At 51.0% G+C, this 18754-nt stretch overlaps 1 protein-coding gene across 1 annotated transcript in view; it reads left to right on the top strand.

Annotated features, from left to right (window-relative positions):
• The first annotated feature begins 11039 nt into the window (after window positions 1-11039).
• SUPT5H (SPT5 homolog, DSIF elongation factor subunit) overlaps window positions 11040-18754 on the top strand; it is a 31608-nt gene continuing 23893 nt past the window's right edge. Inside the window, 3 exon segments of the mRNA XM_037884713.2 lie at window positions 11040-11204; window positions 17161-17290; window positions 18096-18255. Coding sequence (XP_037740641.1) covers window positions 17213-17290; window positions 18096-18255 — 238 coding nt within the window. The 5' untranslated portion in view covers window positions 11040-11204; window positions 17161-17212.

Consider the following 18754-nt stretch of genomic DNA (forward strand, 5'->3'; position numbering starts at 1 on the left):
CCTCTGAAATGTCAGGGGACCGAGAAGTGCAAAGTGTTGGGCAGATTCCTCCGTACAGGGCGCAGTCTCAGTTAGCCATATCTGAATAATGGGCCCACGATCGCTCAGAGGAGATTTAAACAGAAGGCCGGGGGAGCTGGCTTGTCTGCAGGGAGAAATTGACCGGAACAGCTATTGTGGAATAGGAACAGCTGCATGGAGGATCTATTCCGGAATCTACTTCCCCCTGCTGCCTTACGCGGGGCCTGTCCCCCCTAACCCGTGGTGCTGCTCTCTTCCAGGGAGACGCCACCGACGGGATTCTCTACACCCCGGAAGACATCACAGTACGTACCCTCTGCCACCCAGGCCCCCAGCGGTCCCCTTGAAACCCTCCATGCGCTGGGTCCAACCCAGCCCGGGGTAGCGCTGTTGAAGTGGGTGAATTCCGGCAGTAAGTGTGGCTCGGCGGTATGGGGAATGCCGTTCATGGGTTAGGACACAGGCCCCAGGTGGCGGCGCAATGGGATATGGGGCCTTTCTGCTCTAAGGCCTGATTCTGATCTGTCCCCTCACAGCAGGGACTCGATGGCTTGACAGCGGCGGCATTGGTCACTCCTGCTACCACCTTGGATGTTTTATAAAGTGTGGGTGGGTTGGATTAGGGGGGCACCCAGAGGCCCCGCTGTGCCAGGTGCACACCCAGACTCAGAGGAGGATGGCCCAGGGGCTCCGGCCCTTGCCCAGGATTCAGGAAACCTGGGTTTAATTTCCAGCTCTGACAAAAGTCATTTACCCACCTCGTGCCTCAGTTTCCCCACCTTTAAAATGGGGATGATAGTGGCACTGTTCAGGGGAACTGCCCCTGTATTCCCAGTCCACCAAGGGCACCCGCTTCGGGCTCTTCAAGCAATCACCTCTCTTGGCAGAGACCTGTGTCTCTCTCCTCCTGATGGGTTCTTCCACTCTGCACAGGTCCCTGCTTACACTGTGAGGTCCCCAGCAAGAGAGACTCAACTTTTCCCTCAGAGGCGAGGGAACAATGTAATTGCCTATAAGTTAAAGGTACAGGCACGGCCCAGGATTTTCTAAGCAAGCCCATTTACTCTTCGGGCCGAAGCATCCCAGAGAAAACATTGAAACGATCAAAGTTCCGGATGCGGGTGCTAACGAGCTTAGCAGAGATCCCCCAGCTCCAGCAAGCGCTCTGGCTCCGGGCTCAGCCCTTCACACCCCACCAAGTGGTTTTACCAGTTCATAACCGCCTTGGTTCAGAACAAACTCTCTGTAGATCCGTGAGTTCCTCCTGTATATATAGGGTTGGGCCTCTGAGCTTGTCCCTGGCGTAACAGGTGATCAGCAGACAAAGGTCCCCTCCTCACAGGGGAGCTTCAAAGGCTGAATTCTTACATAACTGGAGAGGGTACATCTTGCATAGGAAATCTACGGATTTCCTGGGAAACGCACTCATTTTTGAGGGGCTCGGTCACTATAGGCACATAAATACCCTAGATGGATATAAACCCTGCCCCCAAAGAGCTTATGATCTACATAGACAAAGGGTTGGAGGGGAAACTGAGGCACAGACTGGCCCAAGGTCACCCAGCAGGCCAGAGACAGAGCTGGGACTAGAACCCAGGTGTCTGAGTCCAGAATTCTAGCCAAGGAAGGTTCGTGGCTTCACAGGAAGAGGTGGGGTCAAGGCCCAGCTGATGAGATTTTGGGGGCCCAGCCGGAGGACGGTTTGAGCCAGCAAGGCCCACAGAGCCTGGGACCTAGCAGGGTTCGGACATTTAAGGAAGTTGACGGGAACGGGGTCAGGCGCTGCTTCGTTGTCACCGGTTCCTGGGGTTGGCGAACTCCGCTGTCCCGCGGCTGGGGTCAATGGGAAGGACCCTCTGGGCCCCTGAAACCGATCCATTTCCCCTCCCCCTCCCACATTCTGCTGCTGCCCCAACAGGTGTGCATGGCGGAGAACCTGAACTGCTTCCACACCGAGCTGCGGGTGATCCAGTGGGAGCACAGGGAGCACACGGAGAGCCTCTCCTTGCTGATCAGGCACCTGAGCCAGCTGGAGAAGCTCAGGACCTGCAAGGACCGACCGGCAATGCCACCCCTGCGAGGGTCACCGGGAGCAGCCCATGCCTCAATTCCTGAGCAAGCTCCTGGAGCAGCTGCGTGGGACTGCTGGGTTCAGGGGAGCAACATGCATTCCTGCCCATCCTGGCCCGGGTGAGAGCAGCCGCGCTGCCCACTGGCTGCTGGGACCCAGTGGGACCTGAGTGGTATCCCTGCCTTGTTTCCAGGCCTAACGCCTCGGGCGCAGGTGAGGGATTGCAGCGTTTCGCCCGTGCGTCAGGGCGGTACTGGTGCTGCGAGTGAGCGGGGCGGTGGCTCAGTAGGGGGCGCCTCTCCCCTGGCAGTCAGTGGCCTGACCCCAATGCCCCCAGGGCAGCACTAGGGGGCACTGTGCTGCAGGGAGAAGGGGGGGCAGTAGGGGGCACTCTCCCCTGGCAGTCAGGCCTGACCCCAATGCCCAGTGCAGCACTAGGGGGCGCTGTGCTGCAGGGAGAAGGGGGGGCAGTAGGGGGCACTCTCCCCTGGCAGTCAGGCCTGACCCAATGCCCCAGGGCAGCACTAGGGGCGCTGTGCAGCAGGGAGAAGCGGGGCCAGTAGGGGGCACTCTCCCCTGGCAGTCGAGGCCTGACCCCAATGCCCCAGCGCAGCACTAGGGGCGCTGTGCTGCAGGGAGAAGCGGGGCCAGTAGGGGGCACTCTCCCCTGGCAGTCAGGGCTGACCCCAATTGCCCCCGTGTGGTGCTGGGGGGCGCTGTGCCTTAGCAGGGAGAAGCGGGGCCAGTAGGGGGCACTCTCCCCTGGCAGTCAGGCCTGACCCCAATGCCCCAGTGCAGTGCTAGGGGGCGCTGTGCTGCAGGGAGCACTGCAAGTGATTCATGAGGAGGGACAAATTTAGAAATGGGTTTTCTGGGACCATTCTGGGTTAACTAAGGATGCAGCACCTATTGCACTCTGGGCCCTATTTTTTCATCCTCTTGTAAGGTTATTTTTAAAAAATACAGATTGTCTGAAGAATCCCAAGGATTTATCTCAGGCCAGAGGGTCATTTCCCTGGAAAAAGCCGAAGGAAATTGGTCAAGCTATTTTGAGTTCTAGGATAGTAAAGGGGAAGAAAAGGATATGAGCCGGGATCAACCAGATTTTTAAAGTCCGAGCGGCGCCGATTCACACCGGCAGACCCTGTGTCTCTGGCTTTGCCGTCCCCTGCTTGGTATCAGGCATGGAGGTGGCTAACGCAAACAAATACATCTTTATACAAGCCTGCAGCTCACTTGCTTCCAACCAGTTCACTTCCTGGGGTGTTTCACTGCCAGGTCTCTTAAAGGTACAATCCCTGACACCAGGCTGCACAAAAAGTCTTTTGTCCGGCTTAAGGTAAAAAGTGGTTTGAGGATCTGAGTTCAAACTCCCCATGCATTTAGCTATTCCGCACTTCTAGTGCAAAGGGTACCTGAGGGCAAAATCGGTGTCGGTGGCTACTGGTTTTTTTTTAATGGTTAGCACAAGTTTCAGTGCAGTTTCAGTAATTAACAGAATCAGTGTCAAAGGCTTTGCAGAATCCAGCGCCCCAGGTGATGGGGCAGCCAGTAAGTTTTAGAGAGGCTGGAGAAATAACTGGGTACATGTGGTCGTGTGCAGCGCTGGTTGCTCATGTCGACAAGGTTATCACAGAATTACAGGGTGTGCAGAGAAGGGTGATGAGAATGATCGAGGGCCTGGAAAAAACTCTCCAATAACGAGAAGAAGAGATTGGGCTGGTTACTGTAGAAAGATGAATAAAAGGGCAGGGAGATGATAAATCTGTAATGTAGAGACTGGGAAAAAGACAGTTGTTTGGAGCTTCTTTTCCTCCTGTCTTGTAATACAAGGGCAGGGGACACTGAATGAAGTTAAAGGTGGGAAATTCAAACCCAACAAAACCCACAATGCATAATTAGTCTGGGGAACTCCCTGCCACATGATTTTGTTCAGGCTGGGAACTGAGGAAGATTCAAAAAGAAACTGAATATTTAGGTGGATAACAAGAATATCCAGAGTTAGAGGCTTTCATGCTAACAAAAATATTGGCAGGGATATTGAACCTCCAGCTTCTGGGGTTTAAGTCAATTTCTGACTGTTTAGTCTCATCCTACTCTCTAATGTGGGGTGCTGACTCTCCCATACCTGCTACTGTAGGGTTCTTACTCCTGCCTCGGAACCATCTGGTGCTGGGAAGTGTCAGAGCCAGGATACTGGGCCAAATGGCCCTCAGGTCTGATCCAGTCTTGCTGTTCCTATGTCAGGTGATTGTGCATTAACCAAACTATAGGGTCTGAACACCCCCATAAATGTGAAGCCTCATGACACCGCTAGAAGGTAGGTGGGATTATCCCCATTTTACAGATGGGGAAGCTGAGGCACACAAGTATTCCGTGCCATGCCGGTGTGCCACCAGTCTGGCATCTGGGTTGTTGCGGCAAGCTCGGCTCTGAGCGTTTCGCTAACCCTGAAGGAATGTCAGACGCAGAATGAAACAGATCAAAGGTTAATAGAAAGTATCCCTGGTTCATTCCCTCCCCTGCGTTCCTTGGGGTTTGTTTGCTTTGGCTGGCGGAGTTGAACGCTGCCAGTTGGTATCTTGGGGGCCTGTAGGGACAGGTACCTAGCAAATAGGGAAGAAGGTCTGAACAGGGAGGGAGGGGCAGGGCTGTTTGCTCCATCCCTGATCCCCAAAGAAGTTGAAGGTTTCTGCTAAAAACAATCATAAGGTGACAGTGCTGCCATTTAAGTGGCCAGCGTCAGGCAACCTGGTCAGCACCCCGCTGAGCCAGATCTCCAAGCTATCCCACCTGCAGACTCAGCCAGGCAGCACTGCATCAATTGTTTGCCATGTCCGCAGAAGGCAGGACAAGATGCAATGGGCTTAATCTGCAGCAAGGGAAATTTAGGTGAGATATTAGGACAAACTTTCAGGGGAGTGAAGGTCTGGAACAGGAATCCCTGTCGCTGGAGGTTTTTCAGAAGAAGTTGGTCTAGGTTTCTTGATCTGGCCTCAGCTCAGAGGGCTGGGCTTGATGACCTCTCGAGGGCCCTTTCAGCCTGGCATTTCTATGATTCTATCAGGATCACATTCAGAAGGAGTTTTCGCAACCATTAGCTTCTCTCCCCCCACCCCATCTTCACCCCCATGAGTCCCCCGTATCTTCCCTCTGCCTCATAATTCTTAACAGCTTGGTGCCACATGCATCTCTCCCATCATAAGAACGGCCATACTAGGTCAGACCAATTGTCCATGTAGCCCCAGCTTCCTGTCTTCTGCCAGTGTCAGACGCTTCAGAGGGAATGAACAGAACAGGGCAATTATTGAGTGATCCATCCCCTGGCATCCCGTCCCAGCTTTTGGCAATCAGAGGTTCAGGGACACCCAGACCATGGGGTTGCATCCGGGCCATCTTGGCTAATAGCACTGATGGACCTGTCCTCCAGGAGCTTATCTCACTTGTTTTTGAACCCAGTTATACTTTTACCCTTCACAACATCCCCAGGCAATGAGTTCCACAGGTTAACTATGAGCTGGGTGACGAAGTACTTCCTTTTGTTTGATTTAAACATGCTGCCCATTGATTTCATCAGGTGGCTCCTAATTCTTGTGTGATGTGAAGGGGTAAATAACACGTTCCCCAGTCACTTTCTCTGCACCAGGCATGATTTTATCGATCTCTCTCATACCCCCCTCAGGCGTCTCTTTTCTAAGCTGGACAGTCCCAAGCTTTTAAAACTCTCTTTGTAGAGAAGCGGTTCCATCCCCCTCATCATTTTCATTGCCCTTTTCTGCCCCTTTTCCAGTTCCAATATCTCTTTTGTGAGATGGGGCGACCAGAACTGCATGCAGTATGCAAGGTGTGTAACACCAAGAGACCCTAGTCATCGGCAGGCAGGATTGAACCTGGGACCTCGGGAGCTTAATGCATGAGCCTCTACTGCATGAGCTAAAAGCCATATGGCTGTTAAGCAGACTCATTAATCTCTCTAAGTGGTCTTGGTGCCACAAGATGGGACAGAACCACATCCAGGAGGTGTGTGGGTTACACATGGATGTATATAGTGGCATTATGTTATATTCTATCTTATTATCTATCCCTTTGCTAATGGTTCCTAACATTGTTAGCTTTTTTGACTGTCCTGCACACTGAGTGGATGTTTTCAGAGAACATATCACAATGACTCCAAGATCACTTTCTTGAGGGCTAACAGCTAATTTAGACCCCATCATTTTGTACAAATGGTTGGGATTTTGTTTTCCAATGTGCATTACTTTGCATTAATCAACACTGAATTGCACCTGCCATTTTTTTGCCTAGTCACCCAGTTTTGTGAGGCCCTTTTGTAGCTCTCTTTGGGCTTAACTATCTTGAGTAATTTTGTATCATCTGCACATTTTGCCACTTCACAGTTTACCCCCTTTTCCAAATCATTTATGAATATGTTGAACAGCACTGAGCCCAGGACAGATCCTTGGGGGACCCCGCTATTTATCTCTCGCTACTGTGAAAACTGACGGTTTATTCCCACGCTTTGTTTCCTGTCTTTTAACCAGTTACTGACCCACGAGAGGACCTTCCCTCTTATCCCATGCTCAAAAGCCTTTGGTGAGGGACCTTGTCAAAGGCTTTGTGAAAGTCCAAGTACATTATATCCACTGGATCACCTCGTCCACATGCTTGTTGACCCCCTCAAAGAATTCTAATAGATTGGTGAGGCATGATTTCCCTTTTCAAAAGCCATGTTGACTTTTCCCCAATATAGCGTGTTCATCTATGTGTCTCATAATTCTGTTCTTTACTCTAGTTTCACCCAATTTGCCTGGTACTGAAGTTAGGCTCACTGGCCCATAATGGCCAGGATCGCCTCTGGAGCCTTTTTAAAAAATTGGCATCACATTTAGCTACTCTCCAGTCATCTGGTACAGAGGCTGATTTCAGTTATAGGTTACATACCACAATTATTGGTTCTGCAATTTTATACTTCAGTTCCTTCCTTTCATCCCTGGTGGAATAAGAGATTTCCAGCCTGGACTCCCCCCCATCCCCAACAACGTAGATTCCTCTGGGCCTTATATTGTTGGAGAGGTAGATAAAACCCTATATGGGGTGGGGGAGCAGAGAGTGGGCATTTACTCCTCATGGAAGAAATTCTCTAACAGTTCATTCCAGAGACACTATTTTTCTCTTTCAGACCAACCACACTGATGAGCAGCTGCCTCATCTGTGCCTCCATCCATCCCTGAATGGATGAGTCTCTGTGGCTGTGCCCTCAAGCGGTTAAGATTTTTATTCCATGGAGGCAGTGCAATATGCAGCTGGGGAATCACAGCTCTCTAGTGGCAGCGATTTGGCTGCTTTTGATTTTTAAGGACAATTAGCCTTTATTCCCGGACCTGACCTAAGTTGCCTTTGGTTGTTTTTCCAGATGACAAGCGGACTGAACGACACGAAGGAAGGAATGTGCCACCAGAGTTTGCCTGCTGCCTTGTAGCCCAGTGGGTACTGAGAGGCGGAGAAGCTAAGACAGTGGATCCTTACAATTTTCCCAGAGGGTGTGAGAGGTGCTGCAAAGAGGAGACCTCTGCCAAGGCGATGACTAGAAAGCCAGGGGATGGCACCACGTCAGGGATGATGGCTGACAAGTGACCAGGGTTCACTGAATTCGGCTGGATCATTAGCTTTTCAGCAGTTAGCCAGGTACTGACAGAGGGCACGACATGAATGCTGATCCAATGCCCCCCAGGTGGACCTCTGCACCTACACGACACGCTTGGATCCAAGCTCCTGCCTTTTTTGAAACGGGATGCTAAATTAGATTATGCTGTTCAGCGAAAAGGTGGCAGTGTGTGTAAAATTCCTTATTTAAATGAACCTCAGCCACACGTGCCAGAGCACTAAAGGATAAAATCTGAACTGGTGAAATAGCAATACCTAGATAAACTTTACAAACTGGAAAACCTGAAACTAGCTTAGGCCATGTCTACACTTACAAGCTTACAGTGGCACAGCTGCACTGATAAATCTGTTCTGCTTTAAAAGCACTTGTAGAGCCGCCTTATGCCAACGGGAGAGAGCTCTCCCATCGACATAATAAGACCAGCTCAATGAGCAGCGGTAGCTATGTCAGCAGGAGAGCGTTTCCTGCCGACATAGCACTGTGCACATGAGCGCTTATGCTGGCAAAACTTATGTCACATCGGCGTGTGTGTTTTTTTCACACCCCTGAGCAACAAAAGTTTTGCTGACATCAGTGCTAGTGAAGACATGGCCTTAGAACCTGTAAACAGACACTTTAGCGTTAAAAGTCATTATCAGAAAAGCCCTGAGGCAAGCAGAGAGAACTCCCAGGCTAAGAGGGACAAATTCCAGCTGATTTACACAAAGTGTGGAAAAAGTCATATCCCAAGAGATGACGCATATCCAGCCAAAGGCGCACAGTGTAATAAATGCAAGAAAGATGGACATTTTGCAATTGTTTGCCACACCAAAGCAGTCAGGGAGTTGACTCATACTACAGACAATCAAGAGCCATTGTTTCTAGGATCTATCACTTGTGATGACACAGAACCTGTCTGAAGAGTGAAACTGAATATTCATGGCAAGATGATTGACTTTAAAGTTGACTCAGGAGCTGATGTCACAGTCATCTCGGAATCGCCTTGAACCCCTTCCACAGCTGAAGTCACCTGACACAGCTCTGATTAGCCCTGGAGGAATTCTGAGCTGCTTGGGCTAGTTCACCACAGAAACAAATTACAAAGACGAAAGCTATGCATTCAGAGTGCATGTGATCAAAGCCCAACAACCTTCTCAGTTGTAGTGTAGAAGCCAGGATGGGCCTAGTGAGGAGGGTGGAAAAACTCAATGAAGAATTTAATGATACTGGACTTTTGAAAGGAGATCCAGTACAAATCTATGTAAGAGACAATGCTGAACCCTACAGTGTACGAACACCTCTACCAGATGTAGTAGAGAGAGAGAGCCTGGAGTACTGGGCCTGGCGTGAGATCTGAGGCCTGAACCAAAGGCCGTGAACCAGAGTACACCTGGCCTTGGCAAAATAATAATGCACTAGATATTTACATAAATTACATATTAGACAAATACATTTCCGAAGGCTAGTACAGATACATCCCAATCTTGTACAGGATAAGATGATTCGACAGAATAATGAACAGGGATGTTTTATCCAACATATCAGGAACAAGGGGAGGTAACAAACAGAGTCATGAAGCATGTAAGGTGGGTACCTAAGTTGTTTATCCCAATTGTTTGGCTTCAGTTTATAAATGTCAGGGTTCCTCGCCTTGATCCTTTGCATGGCTTGGGGACAGCAGAGGACTCCTGCTGCTGACTGAATCACTCCTTGCCACTGGGCACTCATGTGTTAGTGTACCTCTAACCAAGGAGCCAGGGTACTAGGACTCTGCCTTGAGAGCAATAAACCTGGCTGAGTGCCTTTGTCAGCAAACTGTGCCGATTGCCTTAATTGAAGTCTGCCTGAATTAGCAGGCTCCATGATCGGCTAGTACTGATAATACTGGTGCTCCAAAGACAGAAAGGCTCCTACGGTCCAGTTTGCAGAGCTGAGATTTGCCCCTGGATCCACAAATCAAATTAATGCATTTTCAGAAGAGAGTGTTAGCCTTGGGCTACACTACAACTTATGTCAGTATAAGTAGGTGGATTTTCCACACCCCTGAGCAAACGCTGTTATACTGATCTAACTCCTGCTGTAGACAATACTGCGTCGACGGAGGGCTTCTCCTGCGGACCGAAGCTACCGCTCTCCCGGGAAGTGGGGCACCCCCATCGGTGTAGATTAGTGGTTTCTCAAAACTGGTCCGCTGTTTGTTACAGGGAAAGCCCCTGGCGGGCCGGGCCAGTTGTTTACCTGCCCGCGTCCGCAGGTTCGGGCCGATCGCGCCGCCCACCGCCACAGTTCGCCACTCCAGGCCAATGGGGGCTGCGGGAAGGGCGGCCAGCACATCCCTCGTGCCTGCGCCGCTTCCCGCAGCCCCCATTGGCCTGGAGCGGCGAACTGTGGCCAGTTGGCGGCCACGATCGGCCGAACCTGCGGACGCGGCAGGAAAACAAACCGGCCCGGCCCAACCAGGGGCTTTCCCTGAACAAGCGGCGGACCGGCTTTGAAAACCACTGGTGTAGACAGCGTCTTCGCTGTGCAGCTGCACCGGTTCAGGGCTGGGAGTGCAGCCAAACCCTTATTTTTATTCAGCATGGTGCAAAGTCGCCTTCTGGCAACCAGCCCCGGAGCAGGGACGAAGAGGGGGAATGGCTGCAGTGTCGTTACGGTACGGTAGGTAGGACGATTAAACAGGAGACAGGGGCGTGGACATGGGGCGCGCAGGAGGGTGCGGCTGTGTGTGTGGGGGGGCAGCTTAGGGACTAAAGCAGGACAAACCAGGTCGCCCAAAGAAAGCCACGGCCACAAACCGTGCAGCCCTTGTCCCGGGCTGGGTCGGGGGTCACAGGGGCCCCAACAGCGCAGCCGACCACAGCACCTTTCGACGCCCCTCCCCCAGCCCTGATCCCCTTCACACCCCAAGCCCTTTGTACCCCCCCCCCCCCCCCCGGGCCTGCCCCTTTGATATCCCCCTAAGCCCCCTCTGTGCTCCCCCCCCGGGCCCCTGCCCCTTTAATACCCCCCCAGTTACCTCCTCTGAGCTCCCCAACCCCCTGCTCTGCCCTTTGGGGCCTGCTCCAATTCCCCCACCCGGGGCCTGCCCCTGCTCCCCTCTCTGGGCTCCCTCACCCCCTCTGGGGCCTGCCCCTTTAAGACCCCCACCTTTTGACCCCTCCCGGACACCGTAGAGCAAGCCTGTGCGTCCTCCCCCGTCACGTGACGCCCGCAGGCCGGGGAGGAAGGAAGGCCTCGGTTTGTCACCCAGCACGTGACGCTCTTCCGCCTCCCTCCCCCCCCGCCCCTCCCGCGCCACGTGACGCGCTGCCGTTTCCTACGTGACTCCCCGGCCGGCCTCGCGAGGTTTTGGCGGCGGCGCCTGGAGCCGCGCCGGGGCGAGCGGGGTGCGGAGGCCGGAGCCGGGCCTGGGCCCTGCCGGGAGCGGAGCCGCCGCGGGGAGCAGCCCGAGGAGCCCGCAGGCCGGTGAGGGAGGGCGGCGCCGGGCGCGGGGTGGGCGGGCCCCCGCTCGCTGCGGCCTAGAGCCCCGGGGCCTGAGCGGGCCGCCGAGCCCGGCCGAGAGCGTCTGAGCCCCGCGGGGCCGTGCGGGGCCCTGACCCCGGCCGGGCAAGGGGGAGAGTCGGGGTGATTGGTCCTGTCTGCGCAGTGACCTCTGACCCGGCCTCCCCGTGACCTCTGACCCCGATCCCCCGTGCTGACCTCTGACCCCAGCCCCCACTGACCTGTGACCTCTGACCCCAGCCCCCACTGACATGTGACCTGTGATCTCTGACCCGATCCTCCTCTCCTGACCTCTGACCCCAGCCCCCCACCTTTGTGTGCCCTCACTGACATGCGACCTGTGACCTAGCTCTTCCCCGACCTGTGACCTCTGACCCCAGGCCGCCCTGATTTGTGTGCACTTGCTGACCTGTGACCACTGACTTCACCCTACCCTTACATGCGCTCTCTGACCTGTGATCTCTGACCTGTGTCCTCCCATCCTGACCGTGACCACGACCACAGCATCCCCACACTGGCATGCGCTCACCGACCTGTGACCCCTGACCCTAGCCCTCCCACCTTGATCTGAAACCTCTGACCCTCACGTACACATGCTGACTTGTGGGCTGTTGCTTCTGACCTAGGCAATTCAGATTTTAATTCCAGCAAGCCCTGACTTTGATCTCTGACCCCAGCCTTCCCCCATGCACCGCCCTTGGTCTTTGACTTGAAAAGACTCAGATGAGTGGGTCCCTCTGACCTGCACTATCTGATCCCAGATCTGGGGGAGCTGGGCTTACTGTTGTGGGAGAGGATTCATATTTTGGGCTTGGGGAATCCCTAATGGTTGCTCTCCAAGTACATGGAGGGAGTCCGAATTCTGAAACTCGCCTTCAGCAACTGGTAATCCTGCTTTTGGGAAGCTGCTATCCGGGGGGAGCTGGGAAGACCCACTTCCTCACCCAATGGTCCTCTATCTCCCATCAGGTTACAGGACACTTGAGGCTGTAATTTGGAATATGGCCTGTTCAAGATTCCCTGAGATCCATAGTTTTAGTCCTTGCCTGGGAGATTTTAAAGTGATGCTTTCCCCTTCCATGTGCACATCCGGCTTTGGAATTTTAGGGCAGGCAAGTAAGATGATTCCTGGCTATCTTTGGGCCACCTCCTTCCTGTGGCATGAAATGTGAAACCCCTGCTGTTTGTGCTGGGGTCCATCTGCCATCGCTAGAAAATGTTGTCAAGCAAGGGGTTCTTGGCGCTACTGTGGTCAATCTGCAGGAGGGTCTTGTGTGTGCGTTCAAGTATATTTTGGGTTGTTCAAACTCTTTCTCTAATTGCGTATTCTGGGTTGCGTAGTGAAATAATTCTAACAGAACCATTTAATCCCTTTCCTCATAAATTCTGTAGAATATCTGTCAGGGAAATACAGTCAAATAAAAGAACATAAATTAAAATTCCCATAGTTTAAAGTTGTCTGCAATCTTGCCCCATCTCCCACCTGTATATCCCTTTTTCTTCCAGTTCATCTGACTCTATCCATCTTCATATCGTTTTTCTCCTTTCCATTTTCTTATCTACGGCAGCCATACCCCAACACTCCTCATAACTGGCGTGTTATCCATTTCCTGTGTAGTTATTTTCTGCCTCCTTTAAAAAACAAACCAACCAACCTGGTGGTTTCAACTGGCTGTAGTGCTGTTCTTCGCTTCCTGCCTTAAAGTGTTATGTGGTGCTGCTGTGTGGCTCCAGCTGCTGTGTTGCACATCTCACATTGCTCTATTTCACTGGCAAGTGAAGTGATTCATGTATATAGCTCATATATTGGTATGTAAAGTATTTGGGGCTCTTTTAAACATGTGACACGGTATGTTCGACTACGTGTTTTCACCGCTGTCACCCTCAGTTTTCCTCCACCATTCCCTGCTGCGGTCCTTCTTGCATCCTGTCTTAATGTAGGCCCTGATCTGAAAGCTTTGCCTTGTGGGCTTGGGCCTACATGCGTGGAGCAACTTGCAGAATCAGGACATAGACTGTAATCCCTTCAGAGCAGAGTAGAGTGCTCAGCATGATGGGGTCGGGTTGGGGTTGCTGAATGCAACTGTACTGCAAATAATATACTAATATATGAAGTAGCTAGTAAAATTGCTGGCTTTCCTGTAAGGAAGTTCGATTGTTTTTCCCTTACAAAACACTGTGACTAACCTGTCAAAAATTTGCCAGAGCCGCGCAAACGTTACACGACTTAGTTATCAATAAACACCTACATGTGCCGTAATTACTGAATAAAGGTTATAACTTCTGTTACCTGAAACAGGTTTATGAACCCCAGTGTCATTTAATTACATTGAAAAATTCTCTTGCTTAGCCAAATGTATTTCGTGCACCCTGGGAGAGCTGGATAATCTAGGCTGTACTAGGGTTCCCTCCCCACTCTGAATTCTAGGGTACAGATGTGGGGACCAGCATGAAAGACCTCCCTAAGATTATTTCTACCAGCTTAGGGTAAAACTTCCCCAAGGCACAAACTCTTTGCCTTTGGAGGGTACGCTGCCACCACCAAGTGATTTAACCAAGAATCAGGGAAAGGACCACGTGGAGTGCCTATTCCCCCAAAATATTCTCCCAAGCCCTTACACCCCCTTTCTTGGGGAGGCTTGAGAATAATATCCTAACCAATTGGTTACAAAGTGATCACAGACCCAACCCCCGCCTAGGTCTTAGAACAATAGAGAAATCAGTCAGGCTCTTAAAAGAAACAGAACTTTATTAGAAAGAAAAAGGTAAAAGAAGCACCTCTGTAAAATTAGAAGGGAAGCTAATCTCACAGGGCAATCAGATTTAAAACACAGAGGATTTCCCTCTGGGCAAAAACTTTAAAGTTACAAAAAGAAAACCAGGAATACACCTTCCTCTCAGCACAGAGAAAGTCACAAGCCAAAACAAAGTAAATTAATGCATTTCCTTGCTAGTACTAACTAATTCTAATGGAGTTGGATTGCTTGCTTTCTTGATCTCTCTCCAGCAATCACACAGAACAGGCTGTACTGTATTTGGAAAGCTTCTGAATGACAGTATTGCTTCATTTTGATCTTGCAATGTTATGTTGAGTCGATATGAAATTCTCAGTTCATTAGAGGCTTGTTCCAAAGCCTGCTTGAAGTCCGCTATGTCCATTGACTGCAGTGAGTTTGGATCAGGTCCTGCAAAGACTTTGTCCATGCTTCACTTTTCAGCACGTGATTTCAGTGGGACCACGGAGCAGTACTACTCACATGCGAAAAGCGAAACGTGCGTGTAAGTCTTTGCAGAATCGTGTGCGTAACCACATTGGCCCCGATCCTGTGGTGAGCCCTGAGTGGGTGATGTTAGAGAGCTTATTCCTTCACTCTCCCACTTCCCTGGTCCTTCTCGCATGAACAGAGAGCAACAATACCCGAAGTCCAAAGGTGCAAACAATTCGATGTTTATTGGGGTGAACTTCCAGCAAGCTTAAATACAAGTTCCTTTTTCCTTATTTTCAAATCCCAACTTACTTCCTGTCTGCCCCTAATTTATATAGTAATATTCTTAGCTATACCTTAACCAGTCATTCTACTGAAATTTAACTAACCAATCCTAACATATTGTAACATGATTAGCTAACCAATTATATCCCACCACCTTCATTAGATTACACCCAGCAAAATTAATTATACAGCAGACAGAAGCAATCACAGAACCAGACAGAGATTATACAGACAAACAATAGCAAAGTGGGAACTATAATGACAAAACAATACAGAAGTGAGGATTTCACATCCCAGCTATTGATAAGTGAGTTCTTGCCAGACAGGATGCTATCAAACTAAGTTTCCTTTTACATTTTCTAGGCACTTCCCTTTCTCTGGAGGTGATAGGAATACAATCCTGTCCTGATAGTGCCTGACAGCCCAATAGCACCTTCTTTCAATGTGACTAGTTTGGAATGTGGGGATGTGACTGTTCGCTTCCTAGCTTATGGCTGCCTCTGCTGCTTAGCCAAAGGCCTTAGCCTAAGAACAGGGCCTCAAACTGTCACAGTAAGAGAAGGCCCTTACACCAGCAGACAGTGATTTTGATTCTTTCTTTTATACCTCTAGAACTAACCAAGTGATAAGAATACCCCTAAATTCTTAAAGTACAGGCCTTTACAGACAGGCCTGAATATCTATATCCTAACAGGTGATTCCCTGTGTCCTCATGAAACCCCACTGGCTTCGGGGGTGGGGGGGGGGGTCTGTCTGTCTCTAAGGTACTTATGTGGCTCCCATCACCCTATATTTTGGCACTTCACACCCCCCTGGGAGGCAGGGAAGTATCATTATCTCATTTTACAGCCTAGGACCTGAAGCGACATTAACAAGTATACACAGGTAGGCTGGGTCAGAGGCTATAGTGGTAGTCATGTTATGTGCAGTCAGAAGAACTGCAGAGTCTAAAAATCGGGGATTTACGAGTGGTAATTTCAAACTGTAGAAGGACTTGCACAGTTTTGCGTTTGGTGTCACTCCTTTGCAACCCAGCTAGCATCTAACCAGCGTCGTTGCCAAGAATCAACTGACCACCGTCTAGCACGGTGAGAGAATTAAACGCTATGTGATCGAGTCTTTCGTACTCCACGGCACTTCAGAGCCTTTACATTAAGATGGAAAAAATGCAAAGTTTTGTTGTAAAAAAGAAAAGGCAAACTGCAGCTTCTGCCAAATTGCACCATGGGTGGGTCCTTTTGTGTATATTATATTAATAATTATGGTTTGCTTGTGCTCCCCTGTCCGGCTCCATCTGTTGTCTCTTGTCTTACACTTAAATTGTCAGCTCTTCGGGGCAGGGACTGTCTTTTTTGTTCTGGGTTTGTACATCGCCTAGTGTAATGGGGTCCTGGTCTGCGACAAGGCGTGCCTAGATGTTACCATAATACACCTAATAGCAATTAAAATGTACAGCATCTGGCATGGGGTGGCCAACCTGAGCGTGAGAAGGAGCCAGAATTTACTTTGCCAAAGAGCCACAGTAATATGTCAGCAGCTCCCCCGTCCCCAGCGCCTCCCGCCCACCAGCAGCTCCGCTGATCAGCACCTCCCCCTCCCTCCCTGCAGCTCCCGATCAGCTGTTTCATGGAGTGCAGGAGGCTCTGAGGGGGAGGAGTGAGGGCATGGCAGGCTCAGGGGAGGGGGCAGGAAGGGGCGGAGTGGGGGCAGGGCCTGTGGCAGAGCCAGGGGTGGAGCAGTGAGCACCCCCCCCCGGCACCTTGGAAAGTTGGCGCCTGTAGCTGCAGCCCTGGAGTTGGTGCCTGTACAAGGAGCCGCATTTTAACTTCTGAAGAGCCGCATGTGACTTCGGAGCCACAGGTTGGCTACCCCTGATCTGGCACAATGGCGTCCTGCTAGGGACTCCGGGGAGTTGCTGTAATACATATAATAGTTACTCAGTGAATTTTAATTCACTCTCATGGCTCAGTTGACAGAATAAGTGTCTATAGCATTTGGCAGATGCTTCTTTTTGATCATGTTTCAACTACCATGAGGCACAGGACTTAGATCTGATGAATAAAGAGGGGATGTTTCTGGATATACAGACCCTGTGTTTCTCTCTAGCTGCCCACGGTTGCTCTGTGCCTCAGTTTCCCATCTGTAAAAGGGGGATGATGATATTTCCCTACCTCCTTGGGGTGTTGGGAGGACAAGTCCGTTGATATTTGTAAGGGGCTTGGATACTCCAGTGTGAGTGTTTGTAAAATCTCCATCAGCTGGTAGATCTAGAGTAAATCACTTTAACCTGAATATGCCTTGGTTTGCCTATGTATAAAACAGGACTAATAGGTGCCTTGCAGAGCTCTGAGATTTTTGGACGGAAGGTGCAGAAGGAAGGGTGAAGTCCATTTAGATCCCTTCTTTGAGAGCATCCCCTGTTCTCGTAGGTATTTCTCAGGAGGAAATTCCATCCCCTTCGAACCCAGGAGCCCCGCGAAGATGTCGGATAGCGAAGACAGCAACTTCTCCGAGGATGAGAGTGAGCGGAGCAGCGAGGCGGAGGAGGTAGAAAACGAGGTGAGGCTGACAGAGAGATGTGGTCACTGCCTAAAGGAATGTGTTTTGGGGGGGGAAGGGGTTGGTGTTTATACCCACTTGAAATGTAGCATGTCCCAAATGTTACTCTAGTCTGTCTTTTAAAAAACAAAACAAAAAACACTAAAAACCTAAGAAGCAGGGTAGGGACTGCATGGCTCAGGGGATTGGAACTTGGCTAGGACACTGCACCAGGAGTCAGGACACCTGGGTTTTATTCCTAGCTATGTTGTGTGACTTGAGGCAAGTCATTGCGTCTCTGCCACAGTTTCCCCCTACGTGAAAGGAGGAAAATGATACTTCTCCACCCTTTTTTTTTAAAGCACTTTGAGATCCACAGGTGAAGCGCTCTCCAGGAGCCACAGCTCACCAGTTCCGATCTAACCCCTTTTGGTAACAGAAGTAAACTGCCATCTGGGGTCTGGCCAGTGGCCTGTTGGAAGTGAGTTTGACGCATGTCAGTCCAGGAGAACAGGTGTCCATGTCACAAATCACCTGCCCAATTGTCCTTCTCATGGCCGTTCTCGGCAGAGTGGTCACAGACTGAATAGACCCCGGAGACTAAACTCTGCTCTGGGGGTGCCGACTCCATGGCTGGGGGAGGCAGATTGCAAGGGAGGGGGGAAGCAAGGCTCACCCTTACCGTCCCTCCACTTCCTCCCGGGCCCTGCATGCTGATTCTCATGGGGAAAGCTCTGGGGATGGACCTGTTCCTGGGAGATCCAGCCAGCGAGTCCAGGGCTGGCATGGGCTCTGTAACTGGTCAGCTTCCCTCTGCAACGCCCAGGCAGAGGAGGAGCATGCCAGCGTTGCGGGCAGCGAGAAGGAGGAGGCTGAAGAAGAGGAAGAGGAGGAGGAAGAAGACTATGATGAGGAGGAAGAGGAGGATGATGATGATCGGCCGCCAAAGAAGCCCAGACATGGAGGGTTCATCTTGGATGAAGCCGGTAAGGAACTTCAAGGGCTCTGTGTGTGTTACACTGAGGCCCCCAGGGATGCTGATGGTGGGGCAGCTGCCCCGTGTGCGGTGTAATTGGTAGGAATAGAGGGAGCTGGGAGTCAGAACTTCTGCGGTCTATTCCTGGCTCTGGGAGGGGAGTTGGGTCTCGACATTAGAGCAGGGGAATGGAGGATCAGGACCCCTTATTCCCAGCCCTTCTGTTCAATTGTGGGGTGACCTTGGGATCAAATCACTTTCCTTCTCTGTGCCTCGGTTTCTCCTGCTTTAAAATGGGCATAAAATACTTTCCTATCCCCTAGGAAAGTGTGTCAGGTGGTAATTGGTTAGGAGGCTCTCTGTGTGCAAAGTGCTCAGATACCCTGGGGTGAGTGGGGCTAGTGAAGGACTAAGCAAGTCTTAATTAAGAGCAGCTGTATAGAGACCTTCCCCATATCTTCTGTGAGGCCCCTTGGGAGTTAGAGAAGTTCCAGACCTGTCAGCTGAAT

The sequence above is a fragment of the Chelonia mydas genome, chromosome 23, assembly GCF_015237465.2.
Source record: "Chelonia mydas isolate rCheMyd1 chromosome 23, rCheMyd1.pri.v2, whole genome shotgun sequence".
Taxonomy (NCBI): domain Eukaryota; kingdom Metazoa; phylum Chordata; order Testudines; family Cheloniidae; genus Chelonia; species Chelonia mydas.